At 39.5% G+C, this 19,867-nt stretch overlaps 2 protein-coding genes across 8 annotated transcripts in view; both read left to right on the top strand.

Moving 5' to 3' along the window:
* Positions 1-11,743, top strand: part of pde10a (phosphodiesterase 10A) — a 60,180-nt gene extending 48,437 nt beyond the window's left edge. For 2 of the 3 annotated variants that reach the window (XM_039621849.1, XM_031732079.2), the window contains 16 exons: positions 353-508; positions 1,463-1,513; positions 2,004-2,062; positions 2,306-2,357; positions 2,954-3,096; positions 3,785-3,877; positions 4,142-4,328; positions 5,173-5,315; positions 5,611-5,694; positions 5,816-5,966; positions 6,076-6,231; positions 7,330-7,502; positions 7,665-7,776; positions 7,984-8,064; positions 9,213-9,301; positions 10,350-11,743. In XM_039621849.1, coding sequence (XP_039477783.1) covers positions 353-508; positions 1,463-1,513; positions 2,004-2,062; positions 2,306-2,357; positions 2,954-3,096; positions 3,785-3,877; positions 4,142-4,328; positions 5,173-5,315; positions 5,611-5,694; positions 5,816-5,966; positions 6,076-6,231; positions 7,330-7,502; positions 7,665-7,776; positions 7,984-8,064; positions 9,213-9,301; positions 10,350-10,449 — 1,830 coding nt within the window. In that variant the 3' untranslated portion in view covers positions 10,450-11,743. The remainder of the gene's footprint in view (positions 1-352; positions 509-1,462; positions 1,514-2,003; positions 2,063-2,305; positions 2,358-2,953; positions 3,097-3,784; positions 3,878-4,141; positions 4,329-5,172; positions 5,316-5,610; positions 5,695-5,815; positions 5,967-6,075; positions 6,232-7,329; positions 7,503-7,664; positions 7,777-7,983; positions 8,065-9,212; positions 9,302-10,349) is intronic. The other variant, XM_039621850.1, reaches the window with a different exon arrangement.
* Positions 11,744-14,274: 2,531 nt separating this feature from the next.
* LOC116314187 (uncharacterized protein C6orf118) lies at positions 14,275-19,495 on the top strand. Of its 5 annotated transcripts, none has more exons than XM_031732128.2 (10): positions 14,275-14,367; positions 14,697-15,304; positions 15,511-15,633; positions 16,250-16,309; positions 17,038-17,144; positions 17,230-17,291; positions 18,733-18,917; positions 19,036-19,089; positions 19,213-19,274; positions 19,361-19,495. In XM_031732128.2, the coding sequence occupies exons 2-10, from the start codon at positions 14,699-14,701 to the stop codon at positions 19,401-19,403; spliced, it is 1,302 nt and encodes a 433-aa protein (XP_031587988.1). In that variant the 5' UTR covers positions 14,275-14,367; positions 14,697-14,698; the 3' UTR covers positions 19,404-19,495. The 5 variants fall into 5 exon arrangements, with proteins under 5 accessions (XP_031587988.1, XP_031587987.1, XP_031587990.1 ...); XM_031732127.2 differs by having other exon boundaries at positions 14,684-15,304; XM_031732130.2 differs by having other exon boundaries at positions 14,276-14,367; positions 14,808-15,304.
* Positions 19,496-19,867: the final 372 nt, after the last annotated feature.

Below are 19,867 nucleotides of genomic sequence, written 5' to 3'. Positions count from 1 at the left end.
ACAATTTGAACAGGAGCAGATTTCAAAGGAGGCGTAAGAAGAAGCTTCAGAATTCAAGGAAATATCAGCACAGGCACACTGTAGTGGAAACTCTTCAAGTTTAAAAAGTCAAAACAAATCAGGTTCAGCTTTAAAGAAGCCTTAACTTTATTATAGGGTGTGTGTCTGTGTGTGTGTGTCTCTGTGAGTGTGTGTCAAAGTGAAATTCTTAAGAAAACAAGCGCATGAGACACATGTGGCACACTGTTCATAGCAACAGATTTAGAAACAGGAGTTTCTTTGTAATCTTCATCAGTTAATACGCCCTGTGCAGTTCAGGTGATAATGTTCTTCGCTGGTCTTTGTGTTGCAGGATGAGAGATTCCCCGACGGCACAGGGCAGGACTCAGGGATCCATGTTCACTCTGTCCTGTGCCTCCCCATCGTCACTGCCATCGGGGACCTCATTGCCATCCTGGAGCTTCACCGGCACTGGGGCAAGGAGCCCTTCAACCTCAGCCACCAGGAGGTCAGTCTGACCCAGACAAAACACACCAAGAGTGGGAGGCTGAAGCAAGGCTCACAGAACTACAGTTAGCCTGGTATTACCCTTAATCTGGATCTGTTTGAGATCTCTGTTAGCTTTGTGGGCTTCATTTTTATTGTGAAAAATATATAAAGGGGTATATTTGTCTCCAGATGAAAAGCTTTCTGTGAACAACAGTGCATTGAGCTGGAAAATGGCTTTACATAAACAGGTGTAGGCAGGGTGCATAAGCTTTAAAGAATCAAATTTAAAATGCAGAGCAATTAAAATGCTCCTTTCATTTCTGATCATCATGTAGATATAATCGATATGTGAACAGCTTGTAAAAGTCAGTATAGTTTATACCTGCATCAGTTTGTTTTTATCTACTTTTAAGTGGCTCAACAGGTAGCTATTTGCTTATTACACATTAATAACGCTATTTTTTTGGCATTTTTTAGTTTTTAATTGTTCTATTGTCTTTAGTGGTTTGCCTAATTGAATTAATGTACAGTGTAAACTACTGCAAAACACTGAAGGTGCAAGTCAAAACCTCATAACAATGAGCTGAACGCTGACATGCTTTTTAAACCTGCAAAGTTCTGTTATTTTTAGGAGTTGTTGTCCCCTTTTTAATTACATGTGGACATTGAAGGTCTTTTCCGTAACTTGTCTTGCAGCTTTTATTTTTCATTCATTGCTTAAATGCAAATATACAATAGAGATGCAGCAGGTTTGAGTCTGAGTTCCCAGAGTTGCACTGAGTTTGTGGGGTAACTAGCTCTTCTGTGATTATGAGACTGCCTGATGTGCAGAACGGATAATTACATTGAGATTGTGTCGTAGTGAGAAAATGTGATAAGTACAGATTAAACCTGCACAGTGTGACTTAATGTGTAAATTGCAATAGTATTTGTACTGCAGTTCTTTGGAGCTAAGCCTTGCTTTCTTTTCCAGGTTGCTACAGCTAATTTAGCATGGGCATCAGTTGCTATTCATCAAGTGCAGGTGAGCAAACCTCTGCAGAAGCAGAATTGAAAACTGAGTGTGTAACAGATACAGTACACAGTAACTCACTGAAGACTTGTCAGGGGAAAAGGCGAATCCTACCTGCTCCACTTATTACTCTATGTTCTTGAATGATTTTGTTTGTTCTGGTTCTGCACCTGTGTTTTTAATGGTTAAATCCACTGTGTACAAGAACTGAGTTGTCACCGAGCCCAGTCCAATCAACTGAGCCGCCCAGTCCAATCAACTGAGCCGTAGTTTCAACAAATAGCTCCCCAGGGACGTCATTATGCCCCAGTCCTGTTTTTATATGAACAGATAGCGTAACACCTCAGAGAAGCAGCGTCCCACTGCAGCTCTGGCCACAATGGACCTCTGAGCCTGTGTGAGCAGTGCAGCGCTGCACTCCTGGGTTAGCTGCTCACTATTCTCTGGGAAATTTTTGATACGTTTGTGTACTCACTCATGACGTCTTTTTCTTTGTTGCTAGGTGTGCAGAGGCCTCGCCAAACAGACTGAGCTCAACGACTTCCTACTAGACGTGTCAAAGTAAGAGCTGCTCCTGTTACAGTTTCCCTAACACCAAATAACTGATACACAAAGTGAATATTGTTTGGTCTAATAAGTATCTTGTCCTCACGGCACGGCTGTGATAACATAAAACTTGTAGCCCACACGATAAAAGAGATTACTACATTTTAGGCAACCTAGCTTTCATGTCTTGAGTGTGAACGTCATCAGAGCTTCCCATTTGTCAAACATCTCAATGCGCCATTTCTTCTTTTCGCACAGAACATACTTTGATAACATTGTGGCAATAGATTCTCTACTTGAACATATTATGGTGAGTGTGATTTCTGCAAGTACGTGTTCATTCACATTGTCCTCAAGGCTACACATCCTGGGAGTGTGTGTTAAATTATGTCTGTTAAAAAGACTAGCAATGCCGCAGTAACACAGATTCACTCCTATTACTTTCTAAAAATAGTAGCGTGCTCATAATGATTATTCTTAACTAATTAAGTGGTTACATTATTTTTAGATACATAGTAATAACTAAATAAATGTATTGGCTTGGCTCAGTCCAAAACAATACGGTACTTTGTACATCTAAAACAAGCAAGTGTAAAATGTGGTTTTCCTGCTTCTTTTACTAAAACCTGCTTCTTTTTTTGTATGTTTTTGGTTGCCTTGTGACTGTGGTCTAAACTCAAGTCATCTGGTTCGAGTACTAAAATAAGAGTGGATGACTTGTAGTTTTTGCTTTTTATAATTCTCCTCATTTAACTGTTAAGTCCAGAATCACTTAAACCAGCAGTGTTTTATCTGCTTTGATTAAAGTACAGGCGATAGATGTAGCTCCCAAGTTCTTGTCAGTCCCTTCTAACTCCCAGTGTTGTTAATAAGTTTCTGTCCCTGATGTTTTTTTGTTTTTTACAGATATATGCAAAAAACCTGGTGAATGCAGACAGGTGTGCACTCTTCCAGGTAGATCACAATAACAAAGAACTATACTCTGACCTGTTCGACATTGGGGAAGAGAAAGAAGGCAAACCTGTCTTTAGGAAAACCAAAGAAATTAGGTATGTACACTTTTTTATTTTATTTTTTTTTTATTTTTTGTTTTAGTGTGCTCAGTGTGATGATTTTATTATTTTTAGACATGACTCACATTTTGATCCTATGTTCAGAGGGCACCGTTTAACATATTCTACTGGCCTCCTGTGACAAAATCTGCTAAAGTAATAAAAAGTATATGCAGTAGAAAAATAGCAATGGCATAGTAGAGTATTATTTTGCAGGATCAAAACTGCCAAATTAAAAAACATAAGTAAAGAAGAAACATTAATTACATAAATGAGTGTATTTTATTTTTTATTTTATTTATTTTATTTTCCAATTTCTTTTTGTCATTTTTAAATAACATTTTTATACCTGTATCTTTTTACAATTCTTAATACTTGTCTTATTTAAATTTTCATTTATTTTAACATTTATTTTAACAAATAAAACAGTAAATAGGAAAGGAAATTAGTATATAAACACACAGTGAAATCACATAAAAAAATTAAAGCTATTTCAATTATTTCTGGCATGTTCAGTAACACAATAATTCATGTATTACTGCCAAGGATTTTTTTTTTAACTCTCAGAGTGAAAATCTGCAAATGTCTACAATTTGGACTGCAAATATCCTAAATTAATTTCCATATTGGTGATTTATTACTGACTTTAAATGCAGATTATCTCTCTCCTTGTCTTTGTGTGTAGGTTTTCTATAGACAAGGGAATAGCTGGCCAAGTGGCTCGGACAGGGGAAGTCTTAAATATCCCAGATGCCTATGCAGACCCACGGTTCAACAGGTAAAACAGGCTCTATAAGCCATTTTTACTTACTTTTACATTAAATAAATATTTTATTTAAATCCAGCTATGGCTATGTGCTTAAGAGTTCTGCTTCAGTTACTTTTGCTTATTCAGGTGTATGCATAACACCAGCGCTAAGATACTACTACTTGTAATGGAGCCTTTCAGTCTGCAAAAGCAGTTAAAACACAAACATGCTACAATGTATGAGTCACAAGATAAGCTGACAAAATCAACATAACTGTATGTCTTTTTGAACAGAGAGGTGGACCTGAAAACTGGCTACACCACGCGGAACATTCTGTGCATGCCCATTGTGAGCAGGGGGACCGTTATAGGTGTGGTGCAGATGGTGAACAAGTTAAGCGGAAGTGCCTTCACTAAAACAGATGAGAACAACTTTAAGATGTTTGCTGTCTTTTGTGCTCTGGCCTTACACTGTGCAAATGTGAGTACACCGAATTAGTCTTACACTTCTTAAAAGACTAACTGGTGTTGTCTAACTGCAAATGCATACCCCACTGACTTGATATCTTCCTGCACACACTTTGCAATCTACATACATTATGAGAACATTGTATATATGGCGTACCTCCAGGCCACGAGTGCTCAATTTTAACCAGCTTATTTTGATATAACTCCTAATTTGACGTGACGGCTTCATCGTCAACCAAAAATCACAGTCTAAAACGAATAAAGTGCAGTTTCTATTTAAAGTGTGCAGTGCTGTAAAACTGCATAATCACCGGGTGATTATCCCTTACATGTAACACAAACATTTCATGAATCATGCTAACTCTCAAAGCCTGCATTGTGTGGCCTGTCTGTCAGAGCGTGTCCTCGCTGTGGGGCCTGAGTCACTGTCATCGCTTGCGACAAACTTACGCATGAGCAGCGTCACAAACTCGCTTTTAAAATTGATGCGAGATGTTAATATTTTAAGACGTGCAGTCTGCATCCGTCCAGTGACAGGATTTATGTTTAGTTGTAATTTATGCCTCGTGTCTCTAGGAAACTAACTTTGGCCTGCTTCTGACTCAAAGTGATTTACGGTTGAAGGTTTGATGCCTGGCGCCTTTACATGAACATCTAGCTTGAGGACAGGGATGCAAACCAGATGTGGAGATGCTATTTGGAGGCGCACACTACAACTAAGACTTTAACTTTCGCCAGAGCCACTGAGAGAATTTTACATTGATATTATAAACAACATTTCTGTTGTATTTGTAGCAGTATTCAAGTTCTCACTTGGCATTTTAAAGACTTATTCCAGATCTGTGATTTCCCTGCAGATGTACCACAGGATCCGACACTCTGAATGCATTTATAGAGTGACGATGGAGAAACTGTCTTATCACAGCATCTGCACATCAGAAGAATGGAAGACCCTCACCCAGCTCAACCTCCCTGCACCTATTTATAAAGAGATCGAAATGTGAGTGCCTCCTCTGGCGGCCTTCTAGGGAACTCATTTTCATGTTTTGACCTTGAGTGTAGTAGACATGAGTGTACAGCCACATGTCTGTGAAAGGCACAATGACACAGCGCAGACCTGGACTGTGTCGCCCTGCAAGAAGAGTGCAAACACAGTGCAAGAAGGGGCGTGTCCTATGGATGTCAACCTGTCAGTTTAAAGCTCTCAGATCTCAGAAGTCCCTTAATCTGCATGTTGTCTCCTTTTCCCAGATCTGCTGATCATGTTAATTTATACCTTTTGCCCCCTCCTCCAGGTTCCACTTTGACATCAGTCCCTTTGAGGAGATCTGGCCTGCCATTTTTATCTACATGGTTCATAACTCCTGTGGAAAGACCAGGTAGCGTCAGCAGTATTGTTTACACAAGACTACGACTCAAACAACAAGAAACTAAATGAAATAAAAAGTAAATAAACAAACATCCACTACCAGTTTCTTTCCCTTTTTTCCCTTAATACAGCTTTGAGCTGGAGAAGCTGTGCCGGTTCACCATGTCCGTCAAGAAGAACTACCGCCGTGTGCCCTACCACAACTGGAAGCACGCAGTGACGGTGGCACACTGTATGTACGCCATCCTACAGAAAACCTCTGGGATCTTCACAGAGCTAGAGGTTTGCTTCTTGTTGGGTCTGCTAGGAAAATAACTGGAAACAAGATCAACATCTGCTGTCACTGTGTGCTTTCAAGAAAATGTGTTTTTATTTGCCCACCATTTTACAGAAGAAGGGTTTGCTAATAGCCTGTCTTTGCCATGATCTGGACCATCGGGGGTATAGCAATGCCTACCTCCAGAAGTTTGACCATCCACTGGCTGCTCTGTACTCAACCTCCACCATGGAGCAGCACCACTTCTCTCAGACTGTTTCTATCTTGCAGGTAGAGATCCACAATACAGAATTTAGGGTACCTTGAAAATCAACATGTTAACCCTACTTAATCTTATTTCCACAAGTGTTTAATAGGAAATAATGAACCTATTACTCAGTGGCTCAGTCACACTAGAGTAAAAATATGATAGCACCTCGCAGTGACTAGGAAAAAAGATCAGTGGTTGCTAAGTGATTGCAATGAATTTGTTTCACATTCTGCAACCAGTTTCAAGTAGTTTCAAAGGTAGTTACGCAGCTTGAGTGTAATTACCATTACACTCATCCTCTGGGCAACCATGTTTGATCACAAGGTGAGTGCACAAATTGCCTGGTTGGAGGCAAACAACTGCGCTCCATTTCGGGCTGACTGCAAACAGATATAAATAATTGCCTCCTAATTTATTAATGTGGACAAATTGCCAACACGCTGCAATAAATCGTAGTCAGTATGCGCCAACAACTTGTCTGTGACACATCTGTGGTCTCAACCGGTCTCCAGATGACAGCTAATAGCCAAATTATCCCAAGCAGATTGCATGAGATCACCAGCGTGAGTCCATTCGTAAGACAGAAGGACAGCAAACTGACTCCGTCTTATTCCCGTTTTATCGACTTCTTGATTGATACGAGTCACTTTAAAGACGGCTACTGACTGCGAGATCTCGTGTCCGTCTGGTGCAGGTTAAAGGGAATAAGAGTTCATTGAACATGGTTGCAATAATTTTGGTCGTGCTACGGTTTCCAGGCACCGTTTCCCCTAGTGTGACTGTAGCCTAAATAGTATACTTCACTGGACAAAGAAATTAAAATAACTTGATCAGCAAAACAGAAAAAGGATCACAATTTAAAAAATACCCATAAAAATGTTCCATCTGGTTTTGCAACAATGTCATCAGCTTTGAACAAACAAAATATATTTTACTATTTTAGAAAATGAATCCTTACACGAACTGTCAGTTACATATGCATTCAAAGGAGCATATGACTTAGTTCTGGTTTGGGCTGTAGCCCTGTGATGAACTTATGTTTGCAACATGTTGTAGTCTAGCTGAATGCCTCATAAGTGGAGCTTTTGCTTTTTTATTGATCTCTTTGTTTCTCATAGCTGGAAGGGCACAATATTTTCTCCAACCTGACTTCCAGCGAGTACGAGCAGGTGCTGGAGATCATTCGAAAGGCCATCATCGCCACAGATCTCGCCCTCTACTTCAACAACCACCAGCAGCTGTCGGAGCTGCTGACCTCATGTGCGCTGGATTTGAACAACCATTCCCACAGGTCAGGCTACGACTCACACTGGGGCACAGGTCAGGTCAGGACCACACCAGGTCTCATCAGCATCACGCTGTGAAATGTTAGACCTGGCGCACATAAACAGCACATTGAGTTCCCCCTCCCCGCCCCCCCACATGGATATAACAAGGCTTTGCTCCCCTCCAGGGACCGTGTGATTGGTCTGATGATGACAGCATGTGACCTGTGTTCTGTTACCAAGCAGTGGCAAATCACACGACTCACAGCCAACGACATCTATGCTGAGTTTTGGGCTGAGGTACAGTGGGATACTGTTAGACTTTAAACAGTTTCAGTGTCATGATTATGCCTCCAGTGTAGCAGTCTGGCCTCTATTACTGCTCGTAAATGCTTTTTCAACTTACGATTTGTAAGGCACAACATCGTGTTGTCTAGTGGTCAGGAGACTTAACCACAGTGTGCAAAAATAAAAGCCAAGTTATCTTGTTATTTTGTTCCTCCACAGGGAGATGAGATGAAGAAGATTGGGATCCAGCCGATCCCTATGATGGACAGAGACAAGAAGGACGAGGTTCCCCAAGGCCAAGTAAGACCAAGACATTTACTCGTGTGTTTTAACTGCTTTAAATATTTAATGAATGTTCGGCCTTCTGATGGGAAGTATATTTTAAAAGAACAGCATAGGAATTGTTGAATCAAAACAGAAAAAGCTTCTGTAGTTTTGCTTCTGTACACCACAGCAGTGGATTTTAAATCAAACAATCAATAGTTGATTGAAGTGTTGACTTTAAGCTTTAATTCAAGGGGCAGAAATGACAACTAAAGTGCATGGTTGCAGAATTATTTCCATGGTTTAGAGAAACAAGTTAATAACATCTAACAAGATTAACACTCTCAGGTAGGTTGGTCTGTCTTTTTTAAAGTCTACAATCAACAGATACCCAAGATGAACTTGCACCAGAATGATGGGAACAGAAGGTATGAGGAAGGAGAGAAATCTCATGATCCAAAGCAGACCAAATCTTCAGTTAAACACGGTATAGAATATGTCACAGCATGGGCGTGTATGGCTCTGAGTAGGTTCCGACTGTTTATTGATGATGTGACTGCTGATAGAAAAAGCAGGATGAATTGTGAAGTGTACGAGGCTATACTTTCTGCTCAGATTCAGACAAATGCTGCAAAGCTGATTGGATAGCACTTTACTGTGCAAATGACTAATGACCTCAGGATTGCTGCAAAAGCAGCCCAAATGTTTCTGAAGGCAAAGAAATTGGATATTCCTCAGTGGGTAAGTCAGTAAGCGGTCTTGGCCTAATGGAGCATGCTTTTCAGTTTCCTGAAGATAAGACTGAATACAGGCCTGGCCAGGCAGAGCATTTCAATGGAGGAAACACGGCATTTGATGATGTCCATGGGTCCTAGACTTCAGGCAGTCATTGACTGCAAACTGTACTAAAAACAGACCTTGTATTTAAAATAATGTTAGTTTCTCCAAATAACTTTGAGCCTCTAAAAATGGAGGATTACATATGAAAATGTATTTTGTTCCTGAACGAGTTTATGAAACAGTTTTGCAACGTGTCTGCACTTCATTCACACTTTAAAATCCACTGTGGTGGTGTACAAAGGCAAAAATGCAAAAACTGGGTCTTGTCCAACAATATATTATCATATGCTACATGTTTTACTATTATTAAGTCTATTTTACATTTGCTTTCTCATTTTTTAAAGGTGGGATTCTACAATGCTGTTGCAGTTCCATGTTACACAACACTTTCTGAGCTTTTTCCTCCATCAGGTCCTCTGCTAAAGGCCTGCAAGTAAGTTATTCAAAGCTAGAGTTGACAAAGAAATTAAGTGAATAAATAACTCTTCTTTTTTTTGTGAAAAATGTCTAAAACGCCAAAGTCTAAATGTTGCTTTACGCATTATTGTCATGCTTATTTCTCCTCTGCTGTGATCGATAAATGAGCTGACAGCAGCTTGAAGGGTAACCAGTAATGCATGCGCCGTCCTTAATACAGTACTAATCCAGTAAGATCAGAGGTGATAAGGTGTATGTGCACAGGCACACGTTTTTAAGCATTCCAGTGAAAAATACAAAAAAATGGTGTGTTCTGCTATTAATGTTTGACCCCACTTTTGTTATGAGTTTTTTTTAAAAAGTATTTGGATTAAATGAAAAATAAATATAGAATACAGTGTGCTAACTTTGTGCGTCACTGTGTGTGGTGTGACATTGTGTGTCTGGCATGTCTGCGTGCACAATAGATAAGAGTGTAAAGAAGGTATTTACAGTTGTTATTTCTGGTTTTTGAACGGGATTGTGTTGCACATTCGTCTGCCCTTCTGCTGCTTTATAAAATGTGTCCTTGATCTGTGGGGAATGCAAACAAAGTGAGCAGTGTAATACTTAAGCCCCAGCTGTACGTCAGCACCGGGCTCCGGGTGGGCAACAGGCCTAGACCCTGTGGAGCCCTGCTGCGTGTTGTGGGATCTGCCAAAGACGTGTAAACTGCATCAGGCTGTCTAATTGAATAGAATAGCAGCAAAGGGAAGGTTTTGCTTTGTTTTGGTTTTTTTGCACTCTTGTGTCAATCACAGCACATGGAGGAGAGATCACCTTCATGACAGCAAGAACTGATTGTGCTGCCTGGCCACTGTTGTAGCTACTGTTTTGTTTTGTAAATCAACTTCTTCCTTTTTTTGTGTGTGTGTTTTGCAGTTTTGCAATTTTTGCACGATTTGAAAATCTTGTGTACTGGTGTGATTTTTAATTTTCTTATTTCAGACTCAAAGCCATGCCTCTGCACTTGTAAATGAAATCTTTTCCACTGTGCATCTGATCGAGGTGGTTTGTATTTGCAGAGAGAACCTGGGCCAGTGGGAGAAAATAGCAAGGGGAGAGGTGGAGGACATCGTGCCCAGCCGGCCTTGTGATTCAGGCCCTGTTAAGGTGGACAACTGACAGACAAAGGAGGGTTGCTTGCTCACCAAAGGAACACAGCCTGAATCCTGCCGTGGACCCAGACCATTGAAGGGGAATGAACCCGCAATCTGTGTTGGCAGGAGACGGATTAGATAAAGGCGACTTGACTTTCAAAACACACACACACAGTTACCTCATCGGGTGACGGAGGTGTCAACACTGACGGTTTCACCGATCCCAGAGAGTGACAGACAGTTGTTGGTGAGGGAATTCAATCCATCGCCCTGCGTCCACTCAGCTTGGGAATTCACTTGGTAGAACGGACTTGGTTGCTTTATTTTGGCTGTATTATGTTATTTTATTATTTTTCTTCATACGAGCTGATTCCATTATGGTCTTGTATTTGCAGAGGCCTTATTCTGAACCTTTCACAGGCTAGGATATGTGAAATCTTGTTGTCAGTTCAGGCTTCTTCTTTTTTTTCTTTTTTTAAACGGTACTGTTTGCCTTCTGTGTTTGCCGTATGCGCACTACTTCAGCAAGGTATTCCCAGAGACAGAAGGAATGTGTGGAGCAGATGTAGGGGTGTAATGCCATCTCGTTGAGAAGGTGGACACTAGATTTTATTTTATTACTTTTCAGCAAAAATCCTTTGCAGTACTTGAATAAAGACATACAGCCTATTCTACGAGGAGATGGCAGAAATCCCCTGCAGTGTATGCTACAAGCGTGGATGAACTGTGATGAGTTACATAATGCCGACATTTGTGAATACAGTCACAAGAGAGTCACAATGTTTCCTGAAGTGGACCCCGCAGCCTTTTTGCCCCAAGCATGTAGAAACCTGCTGCACAGTACATCAACATCCTTCGGATTAACAGGATCTGACCCCAGATCAGCACTCACTGTTTGTAGTACGGAGATCAGGAAAAAGAAATGAGCAAGGTTCCTGTTCCAGATGTTTATATTAAGCCAAGACTGCATACTGCTTAATTTCCTCTCTCATTTTTGAAGCCACTATCACATCATCAATTACTTTGCACAACAAGTTAACTAAAGAATGATTGTAGGAAGTGGACTGCATAGTTTGGGATGTTTTGTCTTTTTTTTAAAAATAAGCAAGTTTTATAGAGGCTGAAGTTAACGGCAAACAGTCATCTGCTTCATATTTTCCCATAATGTCAAACCTGTTAAGCTAAAGTGAAATATGTCCATCTCTGGGATTGCAAGTCAAGAATGTAGTTTGACCGTTTGCCGGTGTGTGACTGAAGTTTCCCTTGAAGGAAATCAATCATCCTCTTTTACACTGATTCTCCAACTTCATGCTGGGGGTTGGGGGTTGGGGTTGGGGGGGGGGCACCCACACATTTGGACGCTTTCAGATGAGTTTCCGAGATCTTCCAAAAGACAAATTTATTTGTCTGAAACTGTCATTCCAGTGGACAGTGTCCCTCACAGACTGACACTATTGCTCCAGTAATTTGTTATACGACTGATACTGCGGCCCCCGGTGTTGTGAATGTACATTTCGATGAATGTTTCGTTGGTTGTAGACGCTCGGTGGTGGCACGCGGGTAAGCGCGCCATCAGTTACCACGATGTGCTCTGTCTTACTTTTCAGAATTGCTTCCAGTAAGCTTCAACCAAGAGCAACAATTAGCATGCACCTAAACCGAACTTTATATTCAAACTTTTTGCATATAGGTGTATACTGTGTACAATCTAGGATTTAGTTTGTACAGACTGAGATGTATGCTCTGATGGTGCTACTCTGAATGGCAGTCGTGCACTTTCTGACTGTGTGTGTGAGTGTGTGTGTGCGCATGTGTGTGTGTACGTGAGAGAGACAGAGAGAGAGCACGAGCATGAAAGAAAGCTTTGTCTTTTCCCCACTCCAACCCCACCTGACAACATGATAAAGTCACTGCACTGTCCCTTCTACTTTTCAGCACCAGTTATATCCCATTGTCTGCACTATGTTTAGCTTATCATTATTATTATTATTATTATTATTATTATTATTGCTATTATTACTATTGTTATTTTCTTAATTAGAGTTAAATTTAAATTAACTTATATTTTTTATACAAAGAAAAATAATGTTGGCCTTTTTTTGTTTTGTACAAAGTAAACATTAAGATAAATTAAACAGTCTAGACATGTTACTGTTACCCAGAATAACTGAGGAATGTCTTAACTGTAAATGTAAGAGCAGTAGCCCAAATGACTTTTAATAAATACCTGAAAATACACCTTTGTGCCAGTTTATTCATTACCTACATACCTTTCTTTTTTGGGGTGTCTCACTGTTAATGCATCCTGTTTCAATGATCAGTAACAATGCATCACCCCTGAATGGTCAGTAGCATCACCCTACTTTTTAATTGTTCTAAAAAAGAAAAGAAAAGAAAGGAATACTTTTTAATACTTTTGAGTTATTAGAAATTTCAGGAAATTTGTGAAATGGCCTCTTGTTTGCAGCTATAAATAAAATGTAGAGTGTTTATCATTTATAGCATCTATAGCATTTCAGTATCAACACTTTATGATAACTCTGTAATATTTAATATATTTAATTCATTCTGTAATATCCCTTTTGCCCTTTGAGCTGGCCAAACAAATTTAGTAAAAGAATATGAAAGTCGGCAAAATCTGAATGTCATAAATTTTTCTTTTAAGAAGATGAGTTCCTGAGATCTCCTCTTGGAATTCTGGGAGTGTGTATAGTTGTGTTATTGTCCTTGCACAAGAAAGGCTTGCAGCTGACTGAACTAGTTTTGTAATAAAGCCTCATCCTCTGCTGTTATCATTCATATTAACAATCAAATTTCCACAAGATGGCTGCCCAAAACGACAGATCCATCACTGTGTTAAACAGCTGGCAGCTGGTGCTATGGATGGAGGGAAAGTTTAAGCACATTTGGATTGATGGAGTAAAAAGACAAAAAGAGGACTCACTGTACAATTCTGTCTTACTTTCATATTTTTTAATATAATTATGTAGTATCTTTATGGTGCCATTGCCTATTGACTGTTAAAAAAAACATTTCTTTACAAATTCTCAGTAAAGAATATGAACAATATTTAATCTGACTGCATTCGTCCCACAGAGATGACAGATTTAAATTTACATTTTGACTAAGGGAACTTAAATTACTTAAATTAAGTCATTGCTCAGACTAGAGATGGACTGTGGCATTTCATATGTGAATAGTCGTTAAATAAACCTTTAATGATAACATTTTACATGTTGAGGTAGTGGACAAAACAAGAATGCAAATGAATGCAAAACGTTGTTGTATGACACAATGATATTAATGTACAATAAAATACATTACAGTTTTTTATTCATGTTCAATTTTGCCATCTGTGTATTCTAGTGACTTGAACCCTGAGTCCATGTTTCACTGTTTTTCTCCTCCTCCCTCAGGGCCCTGTGTTTAATGCACATAATAACCCACTTATTACAAAGAACTAGCTGAAGATGAAGAGAAGAGTTTGAATAAAGTTTTTACAAGTTACAACATTTCCCCAGTTTACAAACATTTGTAATAATTTTTCGTTCTGTGCAGGAAAATATGTGGTATTTATTGAAGAGCATTCTTATCAAATAATGAAACGATTTTTTTTATAGATGTAAATGTTTTTTAATAGTTTCCTTCTTTGAATATAAGTAAGCTGATCCCATAATTGCGTTAATGTTTGGATATCTATAAACACAAACTTACTTAGCGCATAGAGTACTCTACAATCTCACTCCAGCTGTTTTCTTCGTCAGGTACAGGTGAGGTCTAGCGCCTGAAAGCTCACGGGTACGATTATTATCGGGACACTGAACGCAGCACAAACATTACGCGCTTCGATCACCTTGGCAACCGAGTGAAGCACAGACTGCTGCGGCCATGAAGAAAGTTTGTTTTCTGTCCTGAGCATGTCCAAATTACAGTTAGCTAACAGGTGAGGTCATTAATGAGAGTTTATTTCATTCTGTTATCCTGCAGAACGATCTTTAGTAAATGAATTAATCACGTAAAAGCTTAAATATGAGGCACTAGTAGTTTTGCTACTCTCTTTGAATTATTTGTGCAGTGTCTGGATTTACCCTAAAATTTGAGTCATTTTGATTTCGTTTAAGAGAAAAATCCTTTTTGGGTGCATTTCTATTCACCAGAAAGAATAACGAATGTTTTTAATAATTTAAGAAATTGTACACCTCTTGAGATAATTAGGCATTATTACTCGTATGTCTCTAAAACAACTATACAACAATAAGTTGGCCTTCACAGCCATGTCCAGCAGTGTGAAGCCAAAGCCTGGGCGCTATGGGAGCGACATCCACAGACTGCTGCTGGCGGCTGAAGCCGGGCAGAAGGCTGATATCCTGGCCTACTCCTCAGGTCATCTGGGGCCTCGCAGCCTGAACCAGAGTCAGCCTCAAGAGGAGACAAAGTCGTTTTTCTGGAGGATGTCTCAGAGCCAAGAAGAAAGTCGAAACCCACTATCTCTCCAGCAGATACAGACAAAGGCAAAAAAGAATGAAATGAAAGAGTTCCCCCCTGAGTTCACTTCTGGCACTGCTTTAGTAGAGCCTAGAGTCTTGGGGTCCACACAAGATCATACATCACATCCTGAAAGAAGAGAACATATAAGTCTACCTCAGATAGTTTACCGTCCCTCAAGGACTTTGCAGAAAGCTTGTTCTCAGAAAAAACCTAAATCTCCATCTGATCTGGGGGTAAATCATCATTTCACATTGAGCCGTTCTGACCAAGACGGCCTGAACGACCAAGACCAGCAAGAGAAGAAAAAATGCTTTGGCTGGCAAGTCATGGCCAAACCGGACCTCTGGGCTGGAAAAAATGTTGCTGAAATGCATGCGAGGAAACTGCAAGAGGTGAGGATTGTGACACAAACCATGACATCAATGAACTGTCTGTAATTGCTTTTTTTCTTTCTTTTTTTTGCATTTTGCATTTTGCATGATATAGTAAACCTAAAGTGCTCTCTGAACACAGGGTAAAGATATGCACAGACTTCAACATGCATACACTCTAACACACTTTTAACCTGCTAATATTGTGTGTGTGGTCTTGTGCGCAGGGGTTGATTAAGTTGTCTGCGCAGAGCTGGCCCAGCAGAGACCGCCTTGCGGTGTTCAGTGACGTCTTTGATGATGTATGTGAAGACTCGCCAGTGTTTGGACGCATCCTGAGGGAAATTAAGGTTTTTCCATTTCCTCTGTACCCACCAGCTCATTTTTAGCATGTACCGACAGATGTATTAGAGCCAAGAGAGAGTGAGTCCCTGGAGTAGCAAGTACAAGTAGAGCAGCCATCGGAACCTGGTCGCGATGCATCAGAGAGGAGGTCATCAGAGGGCGATGGTTCCATTACTGCTCATTCATAACGAATGCCTCAGGGTCATGCAAGTTTCTTTTGCACATGATAGTTTTGCTTAGACTCTCAGTAAAAAGACTTCCCATGCTGCAGTTTGCAAAGTGCGCAGTTTTACTTTTCATGCAGCTGAAATCCTTTTTTTGTTATCATTAAACAGTATAACACTACAGGAATGAGCACTCTGGATTATCTGGAGGAATCAAACATGCTGTGTGTTTATAATTTAACAGTGAATAATAACACAGGAAAATGTACATTTTTGGAGACATAAATAGACATTTTAATAGAAGATGTGTACCTGGAGGTTGTGGTTCTAGAGTAGTAAACTGCAGTACATACAATTTGTAAAATGTTTTCTGAAGGATTTTCTACAAAGACATTTTTTTTTAAAACCAACATAATTCTGTAATAAAGCTGTAATAAAGCTTTCTTTTCTCTTCCAGACAGAATATGATTTATACGTCAACCACCTGATGAGTTTTCAGTCCTCACCACGCAGCATGGTAAGGAACACTGCCCAAAGACGCACATACTAACGATAAGACCTGAGAAATGACTGTGATATTTTGACATTTTTGTGTCAAAGACATTAATTCTTTTCTGTGAGTGTTACTATGATATAATACATTCTCATGCTCAGTTTGCCTTTAAAGAATGGAAATTGTTTTACATAAAAAAGGAAAGCAACAGTGCTGATATTCGTAGATTTCCTCACAGTTCAAAGAGTCAAAGATGCCGCTTGTCGGAATCAAACATGCTGTGTGTTTATAATTTAACAGTGAATAGTAACACAGGAAAATGTACATTTTTGGAGAAATAAATAGACATTTTAATATAAGATGTGTACCTGGAGGTTGTGGTTCTAGAGTAGTTAACTGCAGTAGATACAATTTGTAAAAAAGGATTTTCTACAAACACATTTTTTTTAAATGTACATAATTCTGTAATAATTCTGTAATAAAGCTGTTATTTGATTTTGTGGGTATTTTCAGTCCCTTGTCTACAGTTAATGTTTCTTAAAAAAAGGCCTACATGTATTTTTAACCAAGCTTTAAACAGCAAATTCTTGTAGTCTCTGTGATAAGTGTATTATAGATATTTAAACTTTCCAGAGAGGAGGATAAAACCTTTAGTTCTTCAGCAGTAGCCAAGCTACTAGCAGCATTAATCTCAAGCATCTTTAGCTTTTTTGGAAAATAATTTAGGTCCTAATGTTTTGTTGTTGCTTCAGTCACCGAATACTTCACTCAAAGTAAGCGAAACTGAGTTGGACGATGCTGAAAAGGAGGTTTGCAGGCTGGAGCATGAGGCTAGAAGAGCTCTAGAGGAGAAGAAACGGTACCACAAAACAAAGTATCAACAGCATGCTTGTACTTATGTACATTCTCTTTAGTTGAAGTGTGTTTGTCCTTTCAAACCTCAGGGTCCAAAATGAGTTACAGAACATTTCAGCTGCCATGCACCCGAAGGACAGTGACAAGAAAAGTAAGTCTTAAGACTACCTTAATATAGTTTTTGTACCTTATCGTTAGTTAACAGTTAATTTGCTTTACCACACGCTAAGTTTTAGATATATCTGTGGTCTATAAGAGTGAACAAATAATCACTTTTTGGTGCCAACAGTCATAAAAAACAATCGTTATGAATGTCATAGTAATTGAGGCCTTTTAAAGATTTCTTTAAACTGTGCAGCATACATCTTTAATGACTGAATGTGTTTGGGATTTTCCGTAAACCTCAAACTGTCTAAATTATACATAAAGACTTAAAACACTCACACTAATATTTGGTTATTTTTCCCTTAGCAACGCCTTTGGTAGCCATCAACAAGGATATTTGACCTGTCTCCTTGGCACAATTGGTGGAGTTCATTTAAACTGGTTGGTTTCCTGACATGGACCCAGCTTTTAAGCATAGTCCACAAATTTTAAATAAGGTTGAGGTTGGGGCTTTGGGAATGCCGTTCCAGAATGTTTTAATGTTAACCTGCTTTATCCACTCCAAAACCAATTTTTATGTGTCTTTGGGATCATTGTCTTGTTGAAACACCCAGTTGTGTCCAAGTTTCAGTCATCTAGCTGTTGATTTGAGGTGAAGTTGAAGAATTTGGAGGAAGTCATCCTTGGAGTCAGCCCCTGAGCATGGTCCTACCACCACCATGCTTGGCATCTGATACAGTGTTTTTAGCATTGAAAGCCTCTGCTTTACTCCTCCAAACATACCTCTTGTCACCGTGGCCCAATAGCTCAATCTTTGTCTTCTCTGACCATAAAATTTTTCTCCGGAAGATTTTTCACTTCATGTGGGCAGCTGCAAATTTTAGTCGAGCTTGAAGAACTTCATTTTGGAGCAAAGGCTTCTTTCTTGTTGAGCACCCTCATCCATAGTGATGACGGTATTCCAGCATTTTCCATCCCATCTTCTGACAAGCTTTAGCCTTGGCAGTTTGGTTGTCTCTGAAGATCCTAATTTCTTCTCATCTGAGGGTGACAGTTTGGCTCTTCTTCCAGACCTTGACAACATGGTGGCACATCTGCATTACTTGTACTCTTTCTAAGTGTTGGTCAATCCATTGACTACTGTCAAAGAATTTTGTTTTATGCTGGCAAAGAGAAATTACCACTTGTAGTCAATCGACACTAACAAGAAGTTAATGGACCTTGTCAAGTTAAAAGACGTTGTAGAACTTTTAGCATCACCTATTAAAAGATTTAAGTGAATGTCTGTATATTTGAGTCTGTGTGTGTGCTTTTGACCCTGTGTAGATTAGGGGTTATCCAAACTAATTTCAAACGTATGCACCCAATTCTTGTTTTTTTAATTTATTAAAGATGTATGCTTTACAATCAAGCCACCCTGAAGGGATACAATTCTTATCAATTCTCTCTGCATTGCATTCATGTTCACCTCGTCTGTGTTTGGACAGATACATGTCAGTCAGGGCTGCAGGATACTATGAGTGTCTCTGGCTATACTGACAGCATCCAGGTCAAGAAGCTTCAAGTAATGAATGTTTGGAAGGAGATCAAACAGCTGGAGGAAGAGCTGGAAGAGAAGTTGGTGTCCACTGTTACAACCACAGCTACTAAAGGACATATCAGAGACCAACAGGTGCTACATTCGGCCTCATTCCACACTGGCTTATAAAAGCATACCTCAGCTTGTAAATCACACTGAGCAAACTTAAGAGTTAAGCATGACATGTGCTTTTTTTCCTGTTTGTTTCCAGACTGAAATAATGAAGCTGATAGCCTCAAATGAGCATCTAAGGGCCATTAGCAAGGTATGAGAGGGTGGTCTTTTTTAGCACATGTTTTTTGTTTGTTTGTTTATTTTTTTAATTGCAGGTATTAAATATTTCAAATGTATGTTTTCTATGTGAGAGTCAGATGTGCTGTCTTTTAAGGATCTTGAAAACAACATCAGCGCAGTGCTGAACAGAGAGAAAGCAAGCAAGGCCATAAGACGGTATGTGGAACAGTGTATATGTGGCACTTGATTAGTTTGTGACCATTTTTACTTACTTCTTCTTGCTATGCTGTGTTTTACCACAGGATTTTGTGGGATGAAATCCACCAAGATCTACAAGCAGAGTGAATGGCTTCATCAGCAAGAAAACTACAGAATACAATGGGACATTTCAAAACTTAGGCAGTGTGTGCTCAATAAAAGACTTTGACAACCAGGAAGCAACTTAGAATTATCTGATTACTTTATCCATTTTGTAGGCTTTTGGTTTAGAGCATGCAATAAAAGAAGACGTATGTCTCCCGAGGGGCCATAAGGCGGTGGCGGAAGTGTTTGTGTGCATGAACTTGTTTAAAAATCATCTGGTCACCCCAGTTTCAAGTGTGGAAAATCACAGCGCGCTAAAGTTATTAACTTAGAAACTAATCTTTCATGTATTATTGAATAGACCTATAACAGATTCACTGTGCTGTGTCACAAAATTAAGTGAACTCTCAGATTTGATTAATAGTTGAACCTCGTTTTTGGCAGTAACCTTCACCTTGTGGTCATTTCATTCTACCTGTATTCTGTTAAGGCCTGAGCTCTGACTC

This window comes from Oreochromis aureus, linkage group 13 (genome assembly GCF_013358895.1).
Source record: "Oreochromis aureus strain Israel breed Guangdong linkage group 13, ZZ_aureus, whole genome shotgun sequence".
Taxonomy (NCBI): Eukaryota; Metazoa; Chordata; class Actinopteri; order Cichliformes; family Cichlidae; genus Oreochromis; species Oreochromis aureus.
This window is presented reverse-complemented; position numbering and strand designations above follow the sequence as displayed.

Bases quoted from the DNA above. Each gene is read 5' to 3' on its own strand.
- LOC116314187 (XM_039621523.1), top strand. From the start codon at position 14,654: ATGTCTCTAAAACAACTATACAACAATAAGTTGGCCTTCACAGCCATG. The intron at 16,310-17,037 runs GTAAGGAACACT...TTGTTGCTTCAG, and splicing joins AGTCCTCACCACGCAGCATG to TCACCGAATACTTCACTCAA. The intron at 17,145-17,229 runs GTACCACAAAAC...TTCAAACCTCAG, and splicing joins GCTCTAGAGGAGAAGAAACG to GGTCCAAAATGAGTTACAGA.